Below are 20474 nucleotides of genomic sequence, written 5' to 3' on the forward strand. Positions count from 1 at the left end.
TCACTAATTATAATTAATACCATTCCTATTCCAACAGTTTATTGGGAGCATTGTAAAGTTTAACTCATTTCTGAAAGCGTTTTATATTGGCTTAATTGATTTGTATATTTCTACTAAAATTAATTTGGAATTAAGCACCACACTCACATTCTATGGTTTAAATATTTTGCTTTATTATAGCCATTCAGATATGACCACCGCTGACAGCCAAAATATCTATTAATTAGTGTGGTCTACTCAGTCCAGTGAAAATAAAAACGGTTCCTTTGAGATTCCTTGCTGTTCCAAACAGTGCTCCATTAGTTTCTGTGTAATAGAAAGGACTCTAGCCCTGGGTAGCTGGTTGGCAGAAGGCTCTTTCATGGTCAGGATGGCATTTGGAATGAATCTGCTTCTGCATTTATCAGGCAATGTGACACACCAAGTCTGCCCAGATACCAATTCTGTGCCCCTCAAACGTGTGAGCATTGTGAGATTCTCTGTCACCTGCATGGGATGTTCAATTGTCTGAGCAGTGTGGGATTCTCTGTCATCTGCATGGGATGCAATAGACTCCTGTCCTTTAGTTTCAAGAGATATAACACACCTGATACTGTCACCTGTAATGTCCACATGACTGCATTATTTTAAGGTCTTTTATTTTTTTTATCTTTCCATCTAGTCTGTCATAACCTGGCCTTTTCTCTTAATAATATTTCTGTTTTAATTAGATCATTAACTTTATTGATTCTTCTTACCCTCAACCAGTTTTCATAATCTTTTCCCATTTAAATGTTAAAACTTTAAAATAAGCCAAGTGATAAATCTGTCACATCTAAAACCACCTCACTAAAAATGTAGCTCAAATTTATCGTAGCTGTGACAATAGAATGTTAATTAAACATTCTCTGTTGCTGTGTGAAAGATCTGTTGCTGTGCGAAAGAAATCCACACTTGCCCAGAATGGAATATAATAAAGGCGTATTTATTAGGGATTAAATTCACAGAATTTAGTAGAGATCCACAGTCCTCTACATGTGTGGGGAACTGGAACCAACTCCAGCAGCCAAGGGCCTGGCAGACGCTTTACATCTGCATATATAGTATATGAGACCACGCCCAAAGTGGGCTGGCATTTTCAAGGCTATTGGCTGAAGGAGTTCCTACAGCACCTATCAGTGGCTATTGCCCTACAAAGAAAACAGGGAAGTGTAAACGCCCAGGAAAGAAGAGAACCAAAGGTGTGTGGGTAAGAATTAATACCAAAGAGAAAACATCATATTGTGATGTTCAGCTAAGAAATGATTATAATGATTAACTGATGAAAATGAGGGTTGGAAATCTAGCTGATGAAAAGCACAGGGGAACGAATGTCCATGATGCGTGTATCCACGTTTTCTTACTCTTCAGAGCAGAGAGAACGAGCTCGAGTTGTGTTTGAGGCTGATTGCTTTAGGATTTTTCCTTCTAGGATCATTTTGAAAAACTGGGATACTCGGAACAAGACAGCACGTACAGTAGTTAGGATACTGGCTTAATCCACGTTCACTCTTGTGCTGGCAGGACACGCAGTCACTGTGTCAGGGTGCTGTGTGTGTGTGTGTGTGTGTGTGTGAGTGTGCACACATGGTGTGTGGGTGTGTGAGAGAGAGTGTATGTGTGAGAGTGTGAATGTGTGAGTGTGTGTGAGAGACAGAGTTTGTGTGTGTGTGTGAGAAAGTGTATGTGTGTAAGAGTGTGAATGTGTGAGAGAGAGATAGACAATGTGTGTGTGTGAGAGAGAGACAGTGTGTGTGTGTGTGTGTGTGTGTGTGTGTGTAATGGTTCCTATCATCTCCTATAATCTGAGCTTCTAACACTCCCGATTCTCAGGAATTGCATAACCATTCTCTCTCTCTCTCTCTCTCTCTCTCTCTTTCTCTCTCTCTCTCTCTCTCTCTCTCTCTCTGTCTGGAGCAGAGAAGGAAGTGTGTGAAATAACTGTCAAGTCAACCCACTTTAAAAAAGGTGAATTACTTACATAGTTCATTCCCTTGACAAATACTTATTAACCGCTTGCCAGGAGCTGGTGCTTTTGTCCCGGGAGCACAGCTGTCAAGACAGTCGTTGCTCTGATGGAGTTTGTTTTCTGTGGCATGTATACTGCAAATGGCTGTTAAATGTGCTGTGCAATCTCCTTAGAAAATCCTGTCCAGCCTCGATTTGAGGACTTTTGCCTCATCTTCCTCTATTTTGTTTTGTCTTGTTTGGGAATAGTTTTAGAAAAAGGTATTATACTTAGATATTATACTTCTCCCCTCCCACTGTGAACTTCTCATTTATTCCTCTGGGCTATGAAGACTATTGTGGAACTGGGGGGGAGGGTGTCATCAGTTCCTAGGTGCATTAGAGCCCTCATTTTCCTTTCCAGGGAGTGACCTCCACAATGGCATCATAGGCTTCAGTGAGGAATCCCAAAGAGGCCTGGAACTGAGGGAAGGAGCTGGTGAGAGCAGACAGCACCTAGCTGTCACAAGGCAGCCAAACAGGTAAGTGTGTGTGTGTGTGTGTGGTTGGATATGTGCATATGCGCACGTATGTCAGTGTGTAGATGTAACTTTGTATACAGAATCATGAGGGCAGAGTGAGTGTTGATAGAAGGTTTTCTGCAAGCTAGTTAGTCAATTTTAATATACATTTTTATAATTGAAAACATTTTTATTACTTGTGGTGTGGGGTGTGCCCCTCTGATGGTATGGGTCGGTCAGAGGACAACTTTCAGTTGTCACTGTTCTCCCATGGGATGAAATTCAAGTCCACAGGCTAGGATGACTAATGCTTTTACTGGCCGAAGCCCCCCACTAGCCTGGAGATGCTGTCATTGTCCATTACTGGACACATTGGGGTTTTGACCATAACATAGAAGTGCCTCGAACACTTTGCACACCGTCTAAATCACTGGCAGATGATTTAGGCTGTCACTTTGTCAGGATAAGCACTCTGAGATGACTGATTCTAACCACTGAGCTCCAGAGACACTGGCAGCACCGGAGCCTTCCGTGCAGCCGGATTCTGTAGTGAGACTTTGGGTCTCAGCGCATACACACTTACTTGTATGGATTAATGTCTTCACCTGGGGCCTATTCTGTCAAAATATAGGACATCGTTTTGCTTTAAATGTTATGATTATAGCTGTATTTAGGAGTAGTATTGTCCTCTAAATAGATTATTGAGAAAAGACAAATAATATCCATTTGCTTGCAGTTAGAGATTATCCCTACCTTTTGTCTGCATATTTTTGTTATGTTGGACAGAAAGAATTTTACTTAACTTTCCTCACTGATTCATTACCGACCAGTGTGCATCAGAGAACTCTATGGAGACAGCTAGCTGTAGTTTTCTATTTATCTTCTAGAAGTCTGTGGAGGAGGACGGACAGTTAGCACAGCTGCCAGGGACTGTGTGTCACTCTCTCACTGCTTGCATGGGTTTGTTTTGTATACAGAGCCTTTGAAGATGTGCAGGTCTTTTGGCGAGTCACACTTAACCAAACGGCTCCCACTCTCCAGAAAGAGGGACTGAACCTAATTGATGAACTGCGCTTTGTGGCGGGGGTCACGACTTGCACAGTGGGTCAGACAAGATGCTTCATCCACCTCGAGCTCAATCCAGAGAAGGCAAGTGTGATGAACTGCTAGCCTTTACTTTAGAATTCTCCATATCAGAGCAGAGTTATTGAAACTTACGCATCATGTGGTGATTATATTTAGCCATAACATACTTATTAGACCAAAGACATCAGATGTAAAATGGATGCCATTGTCAGTTTTCACTGATAGAGCGTTCTGTGTTTCTGCTTCTTGCCCTTTCTAGGGTACCTTTGACCCAGCCACTCGCCGTGTGTCAGACGGATTAGTATCTCTACTACAGCTAGTTACAGCTTTGATTTTATTCTATTCACAAACATTTCTTCTTCTGTTTGTACGTGAAGGATCTTTATTCTCTTTTCACATATCTTGGGTAGCAGAGTTTTGATTTATAAAAAGAGGCACAGAAAGCCTACTTGGTACATCCTTGGATAAATGAGTACTGGTTCAGCTGTAAGTGGCTCTGGGAGGCAGACACTGACCCCACTGCCAAGACAGTCCGCACCATCCAAACGGCCATTGGCACAATGACCCAATGCCGTCTTGGTAATCTAATAAGCTTTTCTATCCACTCTCTGTGAGATTCGAATGCTTGAATGTCTAAGGTACACTCAGTACTATTCATTCTTTGATGCATATTTATTAAATTAAAATAGCTAATAAAAAATTGCCCGCCAGATTGTGATATGAATGTTCAAAAGCATAATGGCTTTCCTGCCTTAACCCAAACTTCATATAGCAGAGAAAGCACACATGGACATACTTGCCTCGAAGCTGTTCTCGACACTTCAGCCTGATTTAAGATAACGCCATCGTAACTTCTAGTTTTTTTATTTCTCCTTTTTTCACTGTTTGAGAGTTGCCATAATAGTTATTTATACTAATCTCGTCTAAGTCTGTCTCCGTACGTGTTTTTATATTTTGTGGAATGTTTGTTCAGGAACTGAGAAGGACCACTTGTCACTGATGGCCGAAGCTGCCCTTGGTAACTGCCACTTTGCTCTGGTTGGGCTGTGAGACCTAGTTCCTGCCTCTAGTTCTTTCACATGGGAAATGCCGATCAAGTAATCCACTTGGAACACTAACTTTTTCTTTATTAATTCATGCCCTCAAGGATAATTTTCTCAGTATGCTGTTTGTCCCCAGATTAATCTATTCTTTAAACTCCACAGTGCGAACTGTATAAAAGTCCCGTTAGAATTTCTGCCAGGGTGAGGTTGCTTCTCTCTGTCTCTCTGTATCCAGGAGGGCAGCCTGCCGGAGATGGAAGAGCAGCTTGCTCTTCTTTAGCCCCACGTGTTCTGCTGTGTTGGAAGAGACAACTGCCGCCCTTATTTCTGCTTCACTTGTTTTTGCTTCACAGGTGGTGATCAGTTTTGCTTCTCCTAGAAATAAATCTTTATATGCAATCTTCTTATCTACATAAATGAAGAAAGAGCAATGATGAGTTTCTTTTTTATTTTTTTATTGAAAATAGATTTTTTTCTCATAAAATATTTCCTGATTGCACTTTCCTCTCCCGCTACCCCTCCAGCTCCTTCACCTCCTCTCCTGTGCATTCCCATCCCTTTCTGTCTAATTAGAAAACAAACAGGCTTCTAAGGGAAAACAATATCATAGTATGATATAATACAATAAAATAAAAGATAGAACAGAAACTAATACATCAGAATAGTACAAAACAAACAGGAGAAAAAGAGCCCAAGAATAGGCCCGATAAACAGATATAGACACAAATACTCACCCATTTGCACACTCAAGAATCCCATAAAAACATAAAACCGAAAGCTGTAATATGTGTGTGTGTTTGTGTGTGTGTACAAAAGACCTGCGCTATATATATATTAAAAAAAAGAACAAAAATCTACTACTGCCTGCCATTAAGAGTAGTTTTTCCCTAAGTGAGACTCCCTGGGAGAGAAGTAAACTTTCATTTGCAGGTGGTCATCAATTGTGGATTCCTTCTGAGTCAGGGATGGGGGATGTGTCCACTTCTCCTTCCTGTGGGACTGCATCTGCAGCAGACCTAGGAGTGCATCTGAAGCAGACCAGTGTATCTGAAGCAGACCAGTGCATCTGATGCAGACCTGGGAGTGCATCTGAAGCAGACCAGTGCATCTGATGCAGACCCGGGAGTGCATCTGAAGCAGACCAGTGCATCTGATGCAGACCTGTGAGTGCATCTGATGCAGACCTGTGAGTGCATCTGATGCAGACCTGTGAGTGCATCTGAAGCAGACCTGTGAGTTCATCTGATGCAGACCTGGGAGGCACTGTGCTTTCTGCCTCAGCCTCTGCAGCTCTTGTGTGCTGCTTCTGTTGAATTGAAGGTCTTGTTTGCCGAGTGTCCTCCATCCCCTCTGACTCATACACTCTTTCTGCCTCCTCCTCTTTTGCAGGATCCTTTCCCCTGATCCTTAAGGGGAGGGATTTAACAGAAACATCTCATTTAGGGCTGTGAGTTCTGAAGTCTTTCACTTGTCTGGCTGTGGCTTTCCAGTTTGAGGTTCTTGGTCACCCAAGCAGTGTTGGTTGGGTATGGGTTTCATCTTGTGGACTTGACCTCAAGTCAAATCAGATACAGGCTGGTCACTTGCACAAGGTTTGTGCCACCATTGCACTAACATATTGTGCAGGTAGGACACCAGTGGGTTGGTATTTCCATTTATCCTTTGGTATGTGAAGAGTAATTTCCTGTACCAAAGATGCTAGAACGTAAGGCACCAGCTAGATTTCTCCATGTTCGATGAACTGTATAGGTATTGTCTTCAACACTGGGGCCTTGCCATCAGTTTATGAGTCTTGGCAACCACCTTGCTTGTTTGGGGGATTCCATGGGACAGACTCCTTTGGCCAGCAGCTCAGTTAGATGTAACACATATCCTAGAACTGGAAGTGTCATTTGGTGGCAAGAGATGTCCAGTTGGGCTCTGTCTCCCCCATTATTTGGTGATATCATTCAGATTTTTTTTGTGTCTCTGTGTCTCTGTGTGTGCATGCGTGTGCACACGTATGTATATGGAAACTTCTACTGTACTAGGTTGCCATACTATTCCTCAAATAGCTCTTAATTTAAACTGTCCCTCCCCATATTCTCTCCCTCACCTCCCTCTTCCCCTTCTCACCTGATTCTCCCATTCAAGTCACCCCTGTTCCAGTGTGTCCATAAAAATTCTATTTCTAATTCCTAGGGAGCTCCACCTGTCCCCCTAGTACCTTATTCTGTATGTAACCTCTGTGGTTCCGCAGATTGTACCTTTTTTTTGTCATTGATTTAGTAGCTAATATCCACATATAAGTGAATACATAGCATATTTTTGATGACGGTTCCTTAATAAATGAACACATGTTTAACAGAAGTCCCTAATATCTCTATATTTACATTCTCCTACATATTAACATTAATAAAACAGTATTCATTAGTGTCTCACAACTTTGAAATTTTGTATTTATTATTGCTGCATGTCTGAGTGATTAGGGGTGGCACATGCATCACTAACATGGAAGCCAGAAATTAACTGTCCAGTAGAGTCTCTCAGTTTTGACCTTTTGATTGGATTCCTCTCACGGCACTCTGGCTGCTCGGCTTCTGTGGATGGCTATTGTCTTGACCTGCTGAGCCATTTCACCAGTATTCACCAACACTTTTTTAGACTTTATATTTTGATACTACTGTAGTTTCACTTTTAACTGATTTTAGGTCCTTACTAAGCTGTAGGTTTTTTTAAGTTAAATAATTCTCTTGTGGCTACTAAGCATATCATTAGCTTTTATCTTTGTATTACTTTTAAATTTTTGGAAGCGTATTTGCCTTATGGTGGTGTTATGATTTCAGAGTCATCCCAATTTTTCGTAATCTGAGATATTTAATCAACTCTTGCCCGAGGTTCAAAAAATTGTTTGATCATAAAGCATTTTAGAGATTGATGTTTATGAACTAATTACAAGGAAGTGATTTTGAGCAAATGTCCAAATACTTTGGCTGATCATAGCTAAAAAAATCTAGTATTTGGACAGATCTAGAGTCCTATTTTAGTATTTTTCATGCTGTAATTGTGTTTCACCTTGCTTCAGTGGGGTTTCCGTCAGCTGTTAGCACAGCGCTGTGCCGCATGGCAATGAGCAGCCGCTGCTTCACTGTTCAGGGTGTTAGCTCTTGACACTTCAGTCACATTCATCTTTCTAACTTTTCGTGGCGATGCCCGCAGACTGAAAGGTAAGTTAAGCAGAGACTGGCTGCTCTGTGCTTGTCCTCTTTGCATGAGTGTCACCGTGTGGGAGATGATGCAGAGGATTCTAACTGCATTAGACTGGCTCCTAACTCCATGGTTCTCAACCTGTGGGTTGTGATCCCTCTGGGTCACAGGGGTCACCTCAGACCATCTGAAAACACAGATATTTACAAAAATTGCAGTTATTAAGTAACAAAAACATGATTTTATGTGGGGTCACCATAACATAGGAAATGTGTTAAAGGGTGATATCATTAGTAAGGTTGAGAACCATCGTCTTAACTAGAGCAAGGCCCTAAGACCATATTTAAGTTGTTTTGGATAGGTAAGAAAGATAAAATTTTCAAATATTTTGTCTTCTTTGTCTTTCCAGTGATTAAATGGCAAGGTTGGCATACTCTTATATCAGTCAAAGGAAATTTAAACCAAGAACGAGCTGAAAGTGGAGACACAGATCTTTAATCCAAGTTCTCCAGTGCCTGAGACATGAAGAACACAGTCTGAGGCCAGGCTGGGCCGATAGACCCCATCTCAGGAGTAAAGGAGGGGGCTATGACTGTGTTCTTAAGAAGAAGAAAACAATAAAACACTATAACCTGCTATGCATTTTCACAAATTATGCTTTATTACTTAAAATGGATTTGGCTCTTCAAGTTTGGATTCTATTTCTTGTAAACTGAGAGCTAGCAGTGTGTGCCAGGAAACAGCAGCCATGGTTTTTTTTGCAGTGAGGTTGGGAGCCTATGCAGATGTGCCTGTGGGCAGATACAATTAGTCCTAGCCTTCTGGCCTCAGACTCGTCTGCAGTGCTTTCCAGAGAAGTGGTTTCAGTCACAAGGAGCTTGTTTAGCAGTCTGTACGGTGGTTCAGATTCTAAGCTCTGATGACAGAAGTCCCTGGTTCAAATCTTAGTTCGTCCACTAATGAATTAGGTAATGCTGGATGGGTTGTTTAGCCTTGCTCAGCTTCCTGAGGCTAACAGGGGTTAATAAAGGGCCATTAGGAAGAGCAAATGCTATGATAACGAGTGAAGGTTAGTAGTGCAGTTCTTGGCAAGGAGTTGACCCCGAAAGATGATTGATGGTGCTATTACTAAGAAGGGCTGGCCGGGAGCCTGAGGGAGTCTAGACTTCTAGAGTAGCTGCAGCAACACTCATGAAGGTTTTCAGAAAACACATCTGTCCATACAGCGACGTAAGATTAAAGTGCCATCTCCCTCGGTCCAGTTTCTTCATCCTCAACTTCTTAACTTTTTTCCTGTAGTCAACTGCTCATTTATTCAGTTCATTCATTTTCAAGTTATGAAGAATTTAACTGACTTGCCTAATCAATTTCTTAGACAGGTTAGAACCTGTCTTTTGAATTTCAGTCAATTCACCCTTTCCCGGATGATTTACTTTATGGTTCTACATTAACAAAATATATAAAACAAGATTTAGCTTAAGAAGTAGGATAGTTTTGATCTTAGAAAGAGGTCTCAACGAGGAAGGGTCTAGATTAGATTGGCATGTAGGGGCCCCTCTGAAGGCTTTTCTTAATTCTATTAACTGAGGTAGGAAGAGCCACCTGGGAGGTGAGCAGTCCCTCTGTGTAGGCCAAATGAAGATGAGAGACGGCCCTAAGCGCTAGAGTGCACGCACTAACTCATGCTCTCTACACCGACTGTGGATGCAATGTCCCTCGCTGCTCCACCTTCTTACCTCCTTGACACCATCCCCGCGATGGATTGTAACTGGAATTGTGAGCCAGAAGCCCCTTTCCTTCTCAACTTGCTTTTGTCAACTTAATTTATTGTAACAACAGTAAAAAACAAGACAGCAGGCACGCTCTTAAACCGCTAAATCTACTTCAACTAAATGAAACGTTTTGACATTGATGCAAATTTCCTTTAGAAAAATATTTAGGTAAGATATTGTTTTTACTTCTCTGTTTCTGAGCAATTCTGAGCCCAGAGAGAGGAATTTTATCCTAGTTAGGGGGAAAGGCCACCCTGAAGTGCAACCGGCTCCCCAGTACAGGGGCCTCCCGCAGTTAGTGTGCAATGGGTTCAGGAGAGGTCTCCCATCATGTTGAAGTCTGCAGAGGTTCAGATATGATCTTTCAGTCTTATTTCTCAATAGAATTGTTTGAATAGAGCATTTCTTTGTCTGACTGGAAGATTCCTTTGTCTGTAGTCTAATTATATGTAGGCACCCATCTGTACACTATTCAATTTTTAGATAGTTCTTTACTTAGATTCCAGCACATTCTTTTGGTGGTAAGTGGCTATAAGTAATGTTCTAATCATCATCACAATGAAAAAGGAATATTTTACTGGAAAATAAAGACAAGAGTGTCTATTGGAATTTGATATGCCGAACCCTTAGTTCAAAGAGACTATTGTTCCCACGGCCATTAAGGATATTAGCTCCTGAGTAAGTCGCCCTTACTTTCTCTACCGCTTCAGCTTCTTGCACTTGCCAACTATCGTTTCTTTACGTGGAAAGAATATACTTATTTCCACATTCTATCATATACTGACAGCATATCAACAAAGTAAAGAATGTTGTGTGCTGTTGGAGAGCTAAACTTATTCTTTTTTAAAAAATATTTATTATTTATTATGTATACAGTATCCTAATTGCTTATATGCCTACAGGCCAGAAGAGGGCACCAGACCTCACTGTAGATGGTTGTGAGCCACAATGTGGTTGTTGGGAATTGAACTCAGGACCTTTGGAAGAGCAGGCAATGCTCTTAACTGCTGAGCCATCTCTCCAGCCCAGCTAAACATATTCTTGACATTGAAAATGGAATTAAGAACATTTCCTTAAAAAAAGAGCATTTCCTTATGAAAGATAGAACAAGATAGAACGTTTTTGGATAATACTGAAGGATTTGATGTTTGTTTCATGACATAATGATTATCATTTAAATGATCATGAATAAAGGATGGATTAGGCTCTGCTGGCACATAAAAATATGCTTAATGTATTATTAGACAGCGACACGTGCACTTGAAAACACATCAAGTCACTTTTAGCAGGCTATGCCAAGATGCTAACAAACACTGCTAAATGTCTCAGATTTTATTTTGTAAGAATAAATCATTTGTAATAACAGACGATTGACAATGTGTTATGAAGAACAATTCAGGCTTCAGAAAATGAGTGATTTCAGGGGAAAAACAAGGCTGTAGCATGAGCAGAGTTAATTTTGATTTGATACAATGTATTTTGAGAATTTGAAAATTATATGAAATTACAGAATTTGTTACCAATATATCCTCATATTTGTTTAAAGTTTTAAAAACTTAAAAACTCTTGGACTGAAGCTGTAGCTCAGATGGCAGAGCGCTCGCCTCGCACAAGCAAAGCCCTGGGTTTGGTCCCCTACATCACATAGCTGGAAGCGGTGGTGCACACCTGTAATCCTAACACTTCAGCAGTGGAGCAGAAAGAGGGGCAGGAACTCAAGGTTATCCTTGGATACACTCTGAGTCCAAGAGTAGCCTGTGCTGCATGAGACCCTGTCTCAATAGTAAGTGCAAATAAGTAGATCTTATGAAGCTGAATTCTTCTCCCATTCGTTTCTTGCAATCTGTGCTGTTATTCAACTCCATGCTCTGCCCTGGTTTTCTCCTGACATCACTGTTGACGTGGCTGCTATCATGTGTGATGTGCTGAGTTTTGACTATTTATGTAAATATCTTTTAACCACATGGAGTAAACACTATAACATTGTTATTTTTATACTTAAAATATCATATATATGTGTATATAATTATGCAATCTTTATGAAACCTGATATTATCTTTTATTGCCATATTTTGAGATCCACCTATTTTGAAAAATATTTGAATAGTTTTTGCTTTCACTGTTTTTTTAACTAGCTGGCTGTCTGAATATGTTTTATCTAGTCAACATTTGCTTATTAAGTTTAAGTACATTGTCTTTGGATCTTGGCTTAGGCAAGGTTCTATTTCTGTGAAGAGAAAGCATGATCAAGGCAACTCTTATGAAATAAAGCATTTAACTGGGTGGCTGACTTGCAGTTTCTGAGGTTTAGTCCATTATCATTATGGCAGGTAGGCAGATACTGGAGCAGTAGCTGAATGCAGCATTCTCATCTATAGACAGAAAGAGAACGCCGAGGTCTAGCATGGGCTTTTGAAACCTCAAAACCCATCTCTAGCGATACAGTTCCTCCAATGAGGTGACACCTCCCAATCCGTCTGGTCCTTTCAAGCCACTCCCTGATAACTAAGCATTCAAAAACATGAGCCCACAGAGGCCATTCTTATGCCAACCACCACAGTTGTTTATCTTACAGAGAGAAGCTCACTTTCAGAAAATGTAGTTTTAAAGAAAGCAGTAAAAAAAGAATAGCCAGGTCCCGAGCAGCCCAGACAGGTAAGTGCCGCTACAAACAGATGTGTGGTAGAGAAATGGGGGAGAGGGGAAATGGAACGGTTTGTGTGCCACGGAGAGAATCCCAGCTGAAGATGGCAGTGAGGAATGGGCTGATATGGACGGCCCATGTGGCCACCTGGGCCCATGTGATGTCTGGGCTGTGCTACTGTCGAAGGCCATGTCTGGGTCTATGGCCCCACTGTGACTGGGGTCTGTGTTGGTGTCCATGGCTCATATTACCATCGAAGGCCATATAGATGCCTGAGGTCTGGGCTGTCATCTGGGCCATGTTGATATCTGAGGGCCATGTTGCCACCAGTTCATACTAATATGAGTGATCTGCTCTGTCACCAGAGGACACAGTGACATCTAGGCCAAGTAGCAGGTGAGGACCATGTCTGGAAGAGCTGATCCCACCCCTTACCATCCCTATGGGAGCGCTGGCCCCGACCCTTACCTGAGGGGGGTGGTCCTGGTGGAGGCTGGGCCTACTAACTCAGCTGCACACTCGTGCCCAGGCCCCTGGGTTGGCCCACCCTAGCATCTGCTCCATCTGTGACTGCTGGAGCGTGTGGAGTGAAGAGCCATAGCCGCAGGATCTCCATTACTGGGGCAATAGCAGGGTATCCAAGGGAAGTTTCCGGGAGGGCCCAGTATTGATGGTGCAGCAGAAGCTAGAGGCCTTGAACTCACAACATGTCATTGCAATGAACGTTTGCAAGGAGAGCTGTTTGCGCAAAGAGAGTGCTGTCTGTATACACACTGCACCTCCCAGAGCCACGGCCGCAAAGGAATACGTGATACAGAGGCGGGGAAGCGGAGGAGTAAAGTGGGTTTCTTCTTTTCTTTCTTCTTTTTCTTTTTCTTTTCTTAATTTTCTTTTGTGAGGGGCAGGCACGAGGATGGCAGGTGGGACATGGAAGAACTGGGAAATGACTGTGATTGGAGTGCACGAGAGGAAATCCCCAGCATCAATAAAAATTTATGTTAATAAAATAGTTGCCACAGTGATTTAATAGAATTTAGTTCTATAATTATATAAAATGTGTTATTAAGTATGTATTTCTTTTTAATACCTTAAATTGAAATAGAATTATATCACTTTTTTCTCCCTCCAACCCCTCTCATGTTCCCCTAAACTCACAAGCAGATAAACTCTGTTTTCTTTGACAGTTATTGTTACATACACATATATATGAGTATGTGAATACATGAATATATTCATTTCTATAATGCTGCAGATGAGCTACAGCATGTCCTAGTGACAGAAATTTGTAGAAATTGAACTCTGTAATAGCTACGTCTTTCTTTTCCTCACTCTTAGGTGCCTCACGTTGAAACACACTTTTTTGTGGAGCTGTATGACGTCACAGCTGGGGCAGCTATAAACAACAGCGCCAGATTCGCTCGGATTAAAGTGTCCAGGCCGGAGGGACCTCAGGGTCTCATTTCCTTTGCTGTGGGATCTCGGCTGGCAGTGGCTCAGAAGAAGGCTACTTTGATCAGTTTGCAGGTGGCCAGAGATTCTGGGACAGGAATGATGATGTCTGTTAACTTTAGTACCCAGGTGGGCATGAAAAGTAAAGTCACGTGTGTTCAGATTCTTCTCATTCATAACGAGTACAATGAAACAATGATTTAAACAATATTTTCTCACGATACCATGGTACCTTGCTGTTTATTTAGCACACTTTTATCTCATAACTAAGAAATCATGTTTTAAAATTCTAGGCTTTCTGTTTGGATTGCTCTGTTCGGCAGAGCTGTGTCTGATGCCAGACATCACATGCAAATCTGCTCCATCACATCTCTGGGTTCTCAGCAAGTGCTTCCTCTACGAAACTTAGACAAAAAAAAAAACAGAGGTTGCCTGCAACTTATATTCAAACTAGTTCTGATTTTTTTCCCCTTTCAATCTTTTTTTTTTTTTTGGATTTTTCGAGACAGGGTTTCTCTGTAGCTTTTGGTTCCTGTCCTGGAAATAGCTCTTGTAGACCAGGCCGTCCTCGAACTCACAGAGATCCGCCTGCCTCTGCCTCCCAAGTGCTGGGATTAAAGGCGTGCATCACCACCGCCCGGCCCCTTGTGATCTTTAAATACTAACTGATCTTATGTGTTGTAGAGCACTGGCTCTGGTGCTCACGGCCCTTCCGTCCTTCCATGTGGTGTGCAGTGCAAGACTAGCTGGTTTATGGGGGCCCAGGAGAGGAACACTGAGAACAAGAAGAGATCAAGGCCTACGTGCTCTTTTTTTTCTACTTGTTTCACCAGCAAAATTCTAATACATTAAAAAAAATGTTATTTATTTTTCTTGAAGCATGGTTTTGGAGATTATAGCTTGCCTATTTTGGCCCTCTGTGTTTCCTCCTTTACTTCTTTAGCGCCAGGAATTAAATAGATAGGAAACTAGAACTGTGCATAGCATTGATTGTTATACACCTCATTTTAAGCCTCCATGTCTGGCCATCTAGTCCTCAAAGTCTTATTCAATATTCATTGTAGTGTGGCTCATGTGATGACGTGTGGCTTGTGTGATAGAGTAAGATAGATTTAGAGTCAGGGGTGGGAAGCTGCCCTGGAAACCTGCTAGGAGACATCAGATACCAGAAGACCTTTCTCTGCTGTGTGAGACCATATTTTAATAAACAAAGCTTGCCTAAAGGTCAGGGACTAAAACAGCCTCACTAGTCAGCCTTACAGACCAGGCAGTGGAGACACACACCTTTAATCCCAGTAGCTACACCAGTTGCCATAGAAGCTGAAGCAGTAGTGGTGCACACCCTTAATCCCAGCCCCAAAGCAGAATATAAGACGGGGGGAGACGGCTCTCACACACAGTCTCATTCTGAGATTCCTGGAGGCAGGATCGCCATTTCAGACTGAGGTAGAGGTAAGAGCCAACTGGCTGGCTGCTTTACTTTTCTGATCTTCAGGTTGAACCCCAATATCTGTCTCTGGGTTTTTATTATTCATGCTAAATGAGACCCTAAGAATAAACTCCATTTTTCACAATTTTATAGTACTGCAAACAGAGAGAGAAGCAATTTCATTCATGTTGAGATTTTAGTATTTTGTTTAGCATGATTCTGAGGGAAAGGAAAATTAGAAAATGTGTGTTCTGTGCTTGTACCTCTCCCATGAAGTGTTTCTTCATTAGGTCATGAGCAGAAGAAGGGAAACTAGACATGTGAGCATATAATGAAGATATTTGAGGCGCTTTTATGAGCAAGTTCACATGCCCAAATGAGAGACTTGCAGGGTCGATAGATGGATATATGTTTGCACGCAGACACACCTGCTAGTCCAGTTACTGTCCACACTGCCCTGAGGTCACAGACTTGGTGCTGTGATACCAATGTTGTGTTACAGTTTTAACATGCAAGTGAAAACTGGAATCTGAAGCTTTTCCTATAAATGCAGATTTGGTTTCTCTAATGTGGAACAGATATGCCCTTCCCTGCTCAGCACTACAGGCCCTGGGAATTGTGTAGAAACAATAGTAGGTGAGTCTGAAACTACAGGGGAGCAATCAGATGAGTAGGGATTTGGGCCCCAAGTGGTCCATAGAGAAGTAAGTTCCACAGTTTCCTCTTTTGCCTTGTACTCAAACGTTCGAAGTGAAGAGCTTGTTGTATGGATTCACTAATGGAAAAAGAAAAAAATCAAATAATATTTAGATATGCTGTCTGTAGTGCAAAGAACAAAATTCCCCATACAGATATAATGTCTATAATGAAAGAGCAGGAACCGCCCCCCTCCAAGAATATGCTATCTGAAGTGCAAAGAAGAAAAAACCTCTATAGAGATGCGGTCTGTAGTGCAAGGAATGAAAATCCCCTGTAGGGATGCAGTCTGTAGTGCAAGGAGCCAAGATAGAACCATGCAGATATGCTTTCTCTAGAGCAAGGTTCAGCAAAGGGACAGTTGAGCAAGACAGAAAGCTTTTAGTTAAAAAAAATCTTTGTATTCTCCAGCCAAACATGCCAGAAAAACTTTACTTCAATGTTGTCCACAATGTGTGTGTGTGTGTGTGTGTATGTGTAGATTCATATCCTTTCTAGGGGCCCCAGTCTCTGCGCACTGTGTCAGAGGACTGGAGAGAGATGAGCATCAGACTGCATGATGTTACTGGTAGATTATTAGGAATAAAACTGTCCATCAGTTTGCAAGAGGTTAGATAAACCGTGGGCCTCTACTTGGTGTGTTAAGGAACAAGCCATCAAGACACATGTCAGCCAGTGTAATCTCCTAATCATGTGAAAGAAAAAAAATCACCCAAATTATAGAGTTCCAATTCCATTCACATATGAAAATCGCAACATCATAGAAATGTAGAATTTAGTGACTGAGAGCAACGAGGGACTGGCAGGCAGGGACTGAGGGATTATGAAAGATTCTTAGGAAAAGAAAATAGTATTGTGACTATTATCATAATAGTGTTAATGATTCTGATTTTATAAATACATGTGTGTGGGGGGGGGGCATTCCTTTGTGTTTCGGATTTTCCTAACTTGCATCTTCAGTGAAATGTCTAGGGGACACTCAAACTTCGTGTATGTCATAAATATCTTGCATGCATTTTCCTGCCATCTATAGAGTAACTTTTCCATCCAGGCCAGCAATACGATGTCATCCTCAGTTCTCATGGTCTTCCCACCCTGTGCTGAATATGTCAGAAGATCCTATTTAACTGCATTCATACTCTGTTCCAATCTGGCTGTTTCTGCTCTTTCTACTAATCTATTCCTTGAGTGAGCTGTCTCAGAGACTTGTGTTTCTTCTTCCTACCTCGGAGCTTAACCTTACTATACATAAGCATACATATTCCTCTGAGCATTCTTGGAATTCTTAAAAAGTGGGCCACTCTCCTGTTTGAATTCTGTGGTGTCTGGCTACATTTCAATTAATGGCACACATGCTGTGACCATCCATTCCTCACGCCCGTGTCTAATACTCCCCTCTTCCGTTCATACTGGCCTTCCAGTTCTTCCTATAATAGACTATTCTCACCACAGGGCCTTTTAAACTGCTATTCTCATTGCCTGAGATTTTTCTCCTTAGATGTAGATCTGTCACCTGGGGTTAACATGTAGGCAGTCCTTTAATGAGGCCTCTGTTGAGGTTCCATATGTCCAGCCTGATTTACAGTTGGACCCATGACCTCATCCTGTGTCTCTGTCTCTACTTTGTCTTACTTCCCTTCATAGAAATCCATGAGCAGCATACCGTTAATTACATAGTTTTCTACTGTGTATCCTCTGCCAGAATCATGGGTTCTAGGAGTGTAGGTCTTATGCCTATCAATTCTAATCCCAATATATGTGCTGAAGTAAACTAGGGCTTTAATCCTTAGATAGTATTAAATAAAGACACAGTATTTTGGCTTTTCCCTGGCTAGAGTATTCATTCTGAACTTTCTAAAACCTCTGCAACAGTATGATTTGAAAAGTTAGATGTATATTACTTAGGAAACCAATCCAATAGCTCATCTCCATAATGAAGGGTAAGAAAGAGACAATTCCTTCTCTCCCACCTCAACTTTTGCCATCAGATCTCCCTGCCCCTAACTTTCTAAGAGAGATTAAAATGTAAATGTTTCTTCTCTACCCCCAAGCTTAGTTCTCCAGCATTTTCTGTGTTCATACCTGAGGATCCTTTTCTAGACTGCAGTGTTTGTTTCATTTCTAGTACTTTTCCTTGATTAGTTTCAGAGCAGAGCCCCTGTTCCCAAACCTCGCCATCCCTGCGGCGTATTGAGGGCAGTTACTAAAAGTAGAAAGGCCATGTTTAGTGGCAGGGTAGCTGCTGCCAGTTATTTGACTGAAAAGAAGGATTTGTTCGAGAAATAAGAATGGTTTAGGATAACCTTAGAGGCATAATAGTCTCATTTTCCTGTCTGGGTTTACTCTTCAGGAGCTGAGGAGCGCTGAAACAATCGGTCGTGTCCTCATCTCTCCGGCTGTTTCTGGGAAGGATTTTGTGAGAACAGAAGGCACACTGGTCTTTGAACCTGGCCAGAGAAGTGCTACGCTGGATGTTGTCTTAACACCAGAGAGCGCATCTTTCAATGTGTTTCCCAAACGCTTCCAGATTGTGCTCTTTGACCCAAAAGGTGGTGCCAGAATCGACCGAGTGTATGGGACTGCCAACATCACTCTTGTCTCAGATGTGGATTCCCAAGCTATCTGGGGGCTTGCGGATCAGCTGCATCAGCCTCTACATGAAGATGTTCTCAACAGAGTCCTGCACAATCTCAACTTGAGAGTAACCACAGAGAGCACGGATGAGCAGCTCAGTGCTGTGATGCACTTAATGGAGAAGGTAGGGCATCCTTGCAGATGTGAGGCATGGCTCAGTAAGAGGGCCATAAAGCCTACAAGACAGCAGATACCATATCCTCTTATAATGCCCATTACTATGAAATCAGAATAAAATATAAACATAAAAGTGGATCCGACCCACCTGCCACTGTGCTTTCACTGAGTGAGGCCTCTTTGGCATCCTGGCTCTTAAGCTGGAGAACCATGAGTAAGCTGCCGCAGCCAGAATCCAACCAGAGTTTGAAAGGCAGTAGAAGCTGGAGAGGACAGGTCCCTCCTGACTCTCCAGAGAAGCAGATGCTGGAGCAGGCAGGTCCTTCCTGACTCTCCAGAGACAGCAGCAGATGCTGGAGCTGACAGGTCCTTCCTGACTCTCCAGAGATTGAGGTCCTTCCTGACTCTCCAGAGACGGCAGCAGATGCTGGAGCTGACAGGTCCTTCCTGACTCTCCAGAGACTGACTGGGTTCTTTTTGCCATTTGCGCGTTAGGGTTTGGGTTCAGAAGAAGGCTCGGGCAGGACTCTAAGCTGTATTAGTCCTTTCGTGCACGAAGCATGAGCAGTCACTCCTCTGCTCTGCTCTTCTTGGGAAATAGCAAATGTTTGTTGAGAAGGGAGAATAATGAATGGCCAAATAATTTTGGACATCAACTTTCATGGACTTTCCATAGTCAGCTGTTACACAAGGTGATTTATTTATTTATACCCTTCTACTAGGTATGTAAGCACACCTAGATATAAAAGTTCAAGATCATAAATGGAAAAATACCTAAAAAACATTATTATTGAGGGAAAATGTTTTATAGCTTGTTTTTATTTTTAAGCCTTATTTTGTATCTTTTCAAGATAATATTTAATGTATTTACATCCATGCATAAAGTTCTGAGTACATGCATAAAAACCCACAGGTGCTTTATTTTCTACATAGAGACCTTTAATTATGGAAAATGTTTACAGTGTGTTCCTAAGATATCATTCCTACTCTACATGTTTCTCAAAGCACAGTGCATGAAGGGTAGAGGAGAAAATTGTAAAGCATATCGGGTAAGAAGAGGCTACAGCAAACCTTTGTAAAGTACAGAGAAGAGCTGCTGTTTTATGCAGAGAACACTCTAGATAGCTTTCATGCCAAGAGTGATACCTAACCTTCTAAAAATGAGACAGATGGTCCAATAGTAACCTGTTCCTGACCGAAAAGAGAGAAACCGTGAGTAATGACCACATTTTAGAGTGGAAAGAAGAAAATTTCAGATATTTTAGAGAAAAAAAATGACAGAATGGAATTCTGCTACTCTTTTTTCATCAGTAAGTTATATATTAAAGCCATGTATTACCAGTAAAAAGGCAACACTTAAAATGAGATATGGTGTAGGGCTAGAAAGATACTCAACAGTTGAGAGCATTGACTGCCCTTCCAGATGACCAGGGTTCAAACCCAGCATCCACATGGTGACTCACAACTGGCCATAGCTTTAGTACAGGCATCTGTGCTCTCTTCTGGCCCCAAGGCACTAGGCACACTCATGGTACACAGACATATATGTAGACAAAGCACTGCTATACAGAAAACTAAATGAGTAAGTAGATAGATAGGTAGACAGACAGATAGATAGATGAGGGAGTACATGCTAATATTCCAATATTCTAGAGGTAGAGACAAGAGGTGGAGGCAGGAGACAGAGGCTGGTGAGCAATAGTTTTAGGCTAATCTGAGTTGTTTAGTGAGACTTTGTCTTAAAAAAGTCAATACTGGCAGAGGCAGGCGGATCTCTGTGAGTTCGAGACCAGCCTGGTCTACAGAGCTAGTTCCAGGACAGGCTCCAAAGCCACAGAGAAACCCTGTCTCGAAAAACCAAAAAAAAAAAAAAAAAAAAAAAAAAAAAGTCAATACTTATGTGTTGGTGGTCCATGCTTGTAATCAATACTT

General features: G+C 41.8%; 1 protein-coding gene across 1 annotated transcript in view; it reads left to right on the forward strand.

Annotated features, from left to right (window-relative positions):
• The window catches only part of Adgrv1 (adhesion G protein-coupled receptor V1), a 532771-nt gene that overhangs the window by 200106 nt on the left and 312191 nt on the right, over nucleotides 1–20474 (forward strand). The window contains exons 75-78 of the mRNA XM_075976408.1: nucleotides 2390–2507; nucleotides 3464–3635; nucleotides 13553–13795; nucleotides 18142–18549. Of these exons, the coding sequence (XP_075832523.1) occupies nucleotides 2390–2507; nucleotides 3464–3635; nucleotides 13553–13795; nucleotides 18142–18549 (941 nt within the window). The remainder of the gene's footprint in view (nucleotides 1–2389; nucleotides 2508–3463; nucleotides 3636–13552; nucleotides 13796–18141; nucleotides 18550–20474) is intronic.

This window comes from Microtus pennsylvanicus, chromosome 6 (genome assembly GCF_037038515.1).
Source record: "Microtus pennsylvanicus isolate mMicPen1 chromosome 6, mMicPen1.hap1, whole genome shotgun sequence".
NCBI classification, from domain to species: domain Eukaryota; kingdom Metazoa; phylum Chordata; class Mammalia; order Rodentia; family Cricetidae; genus Microtus; species Microtus pennsylvanicus.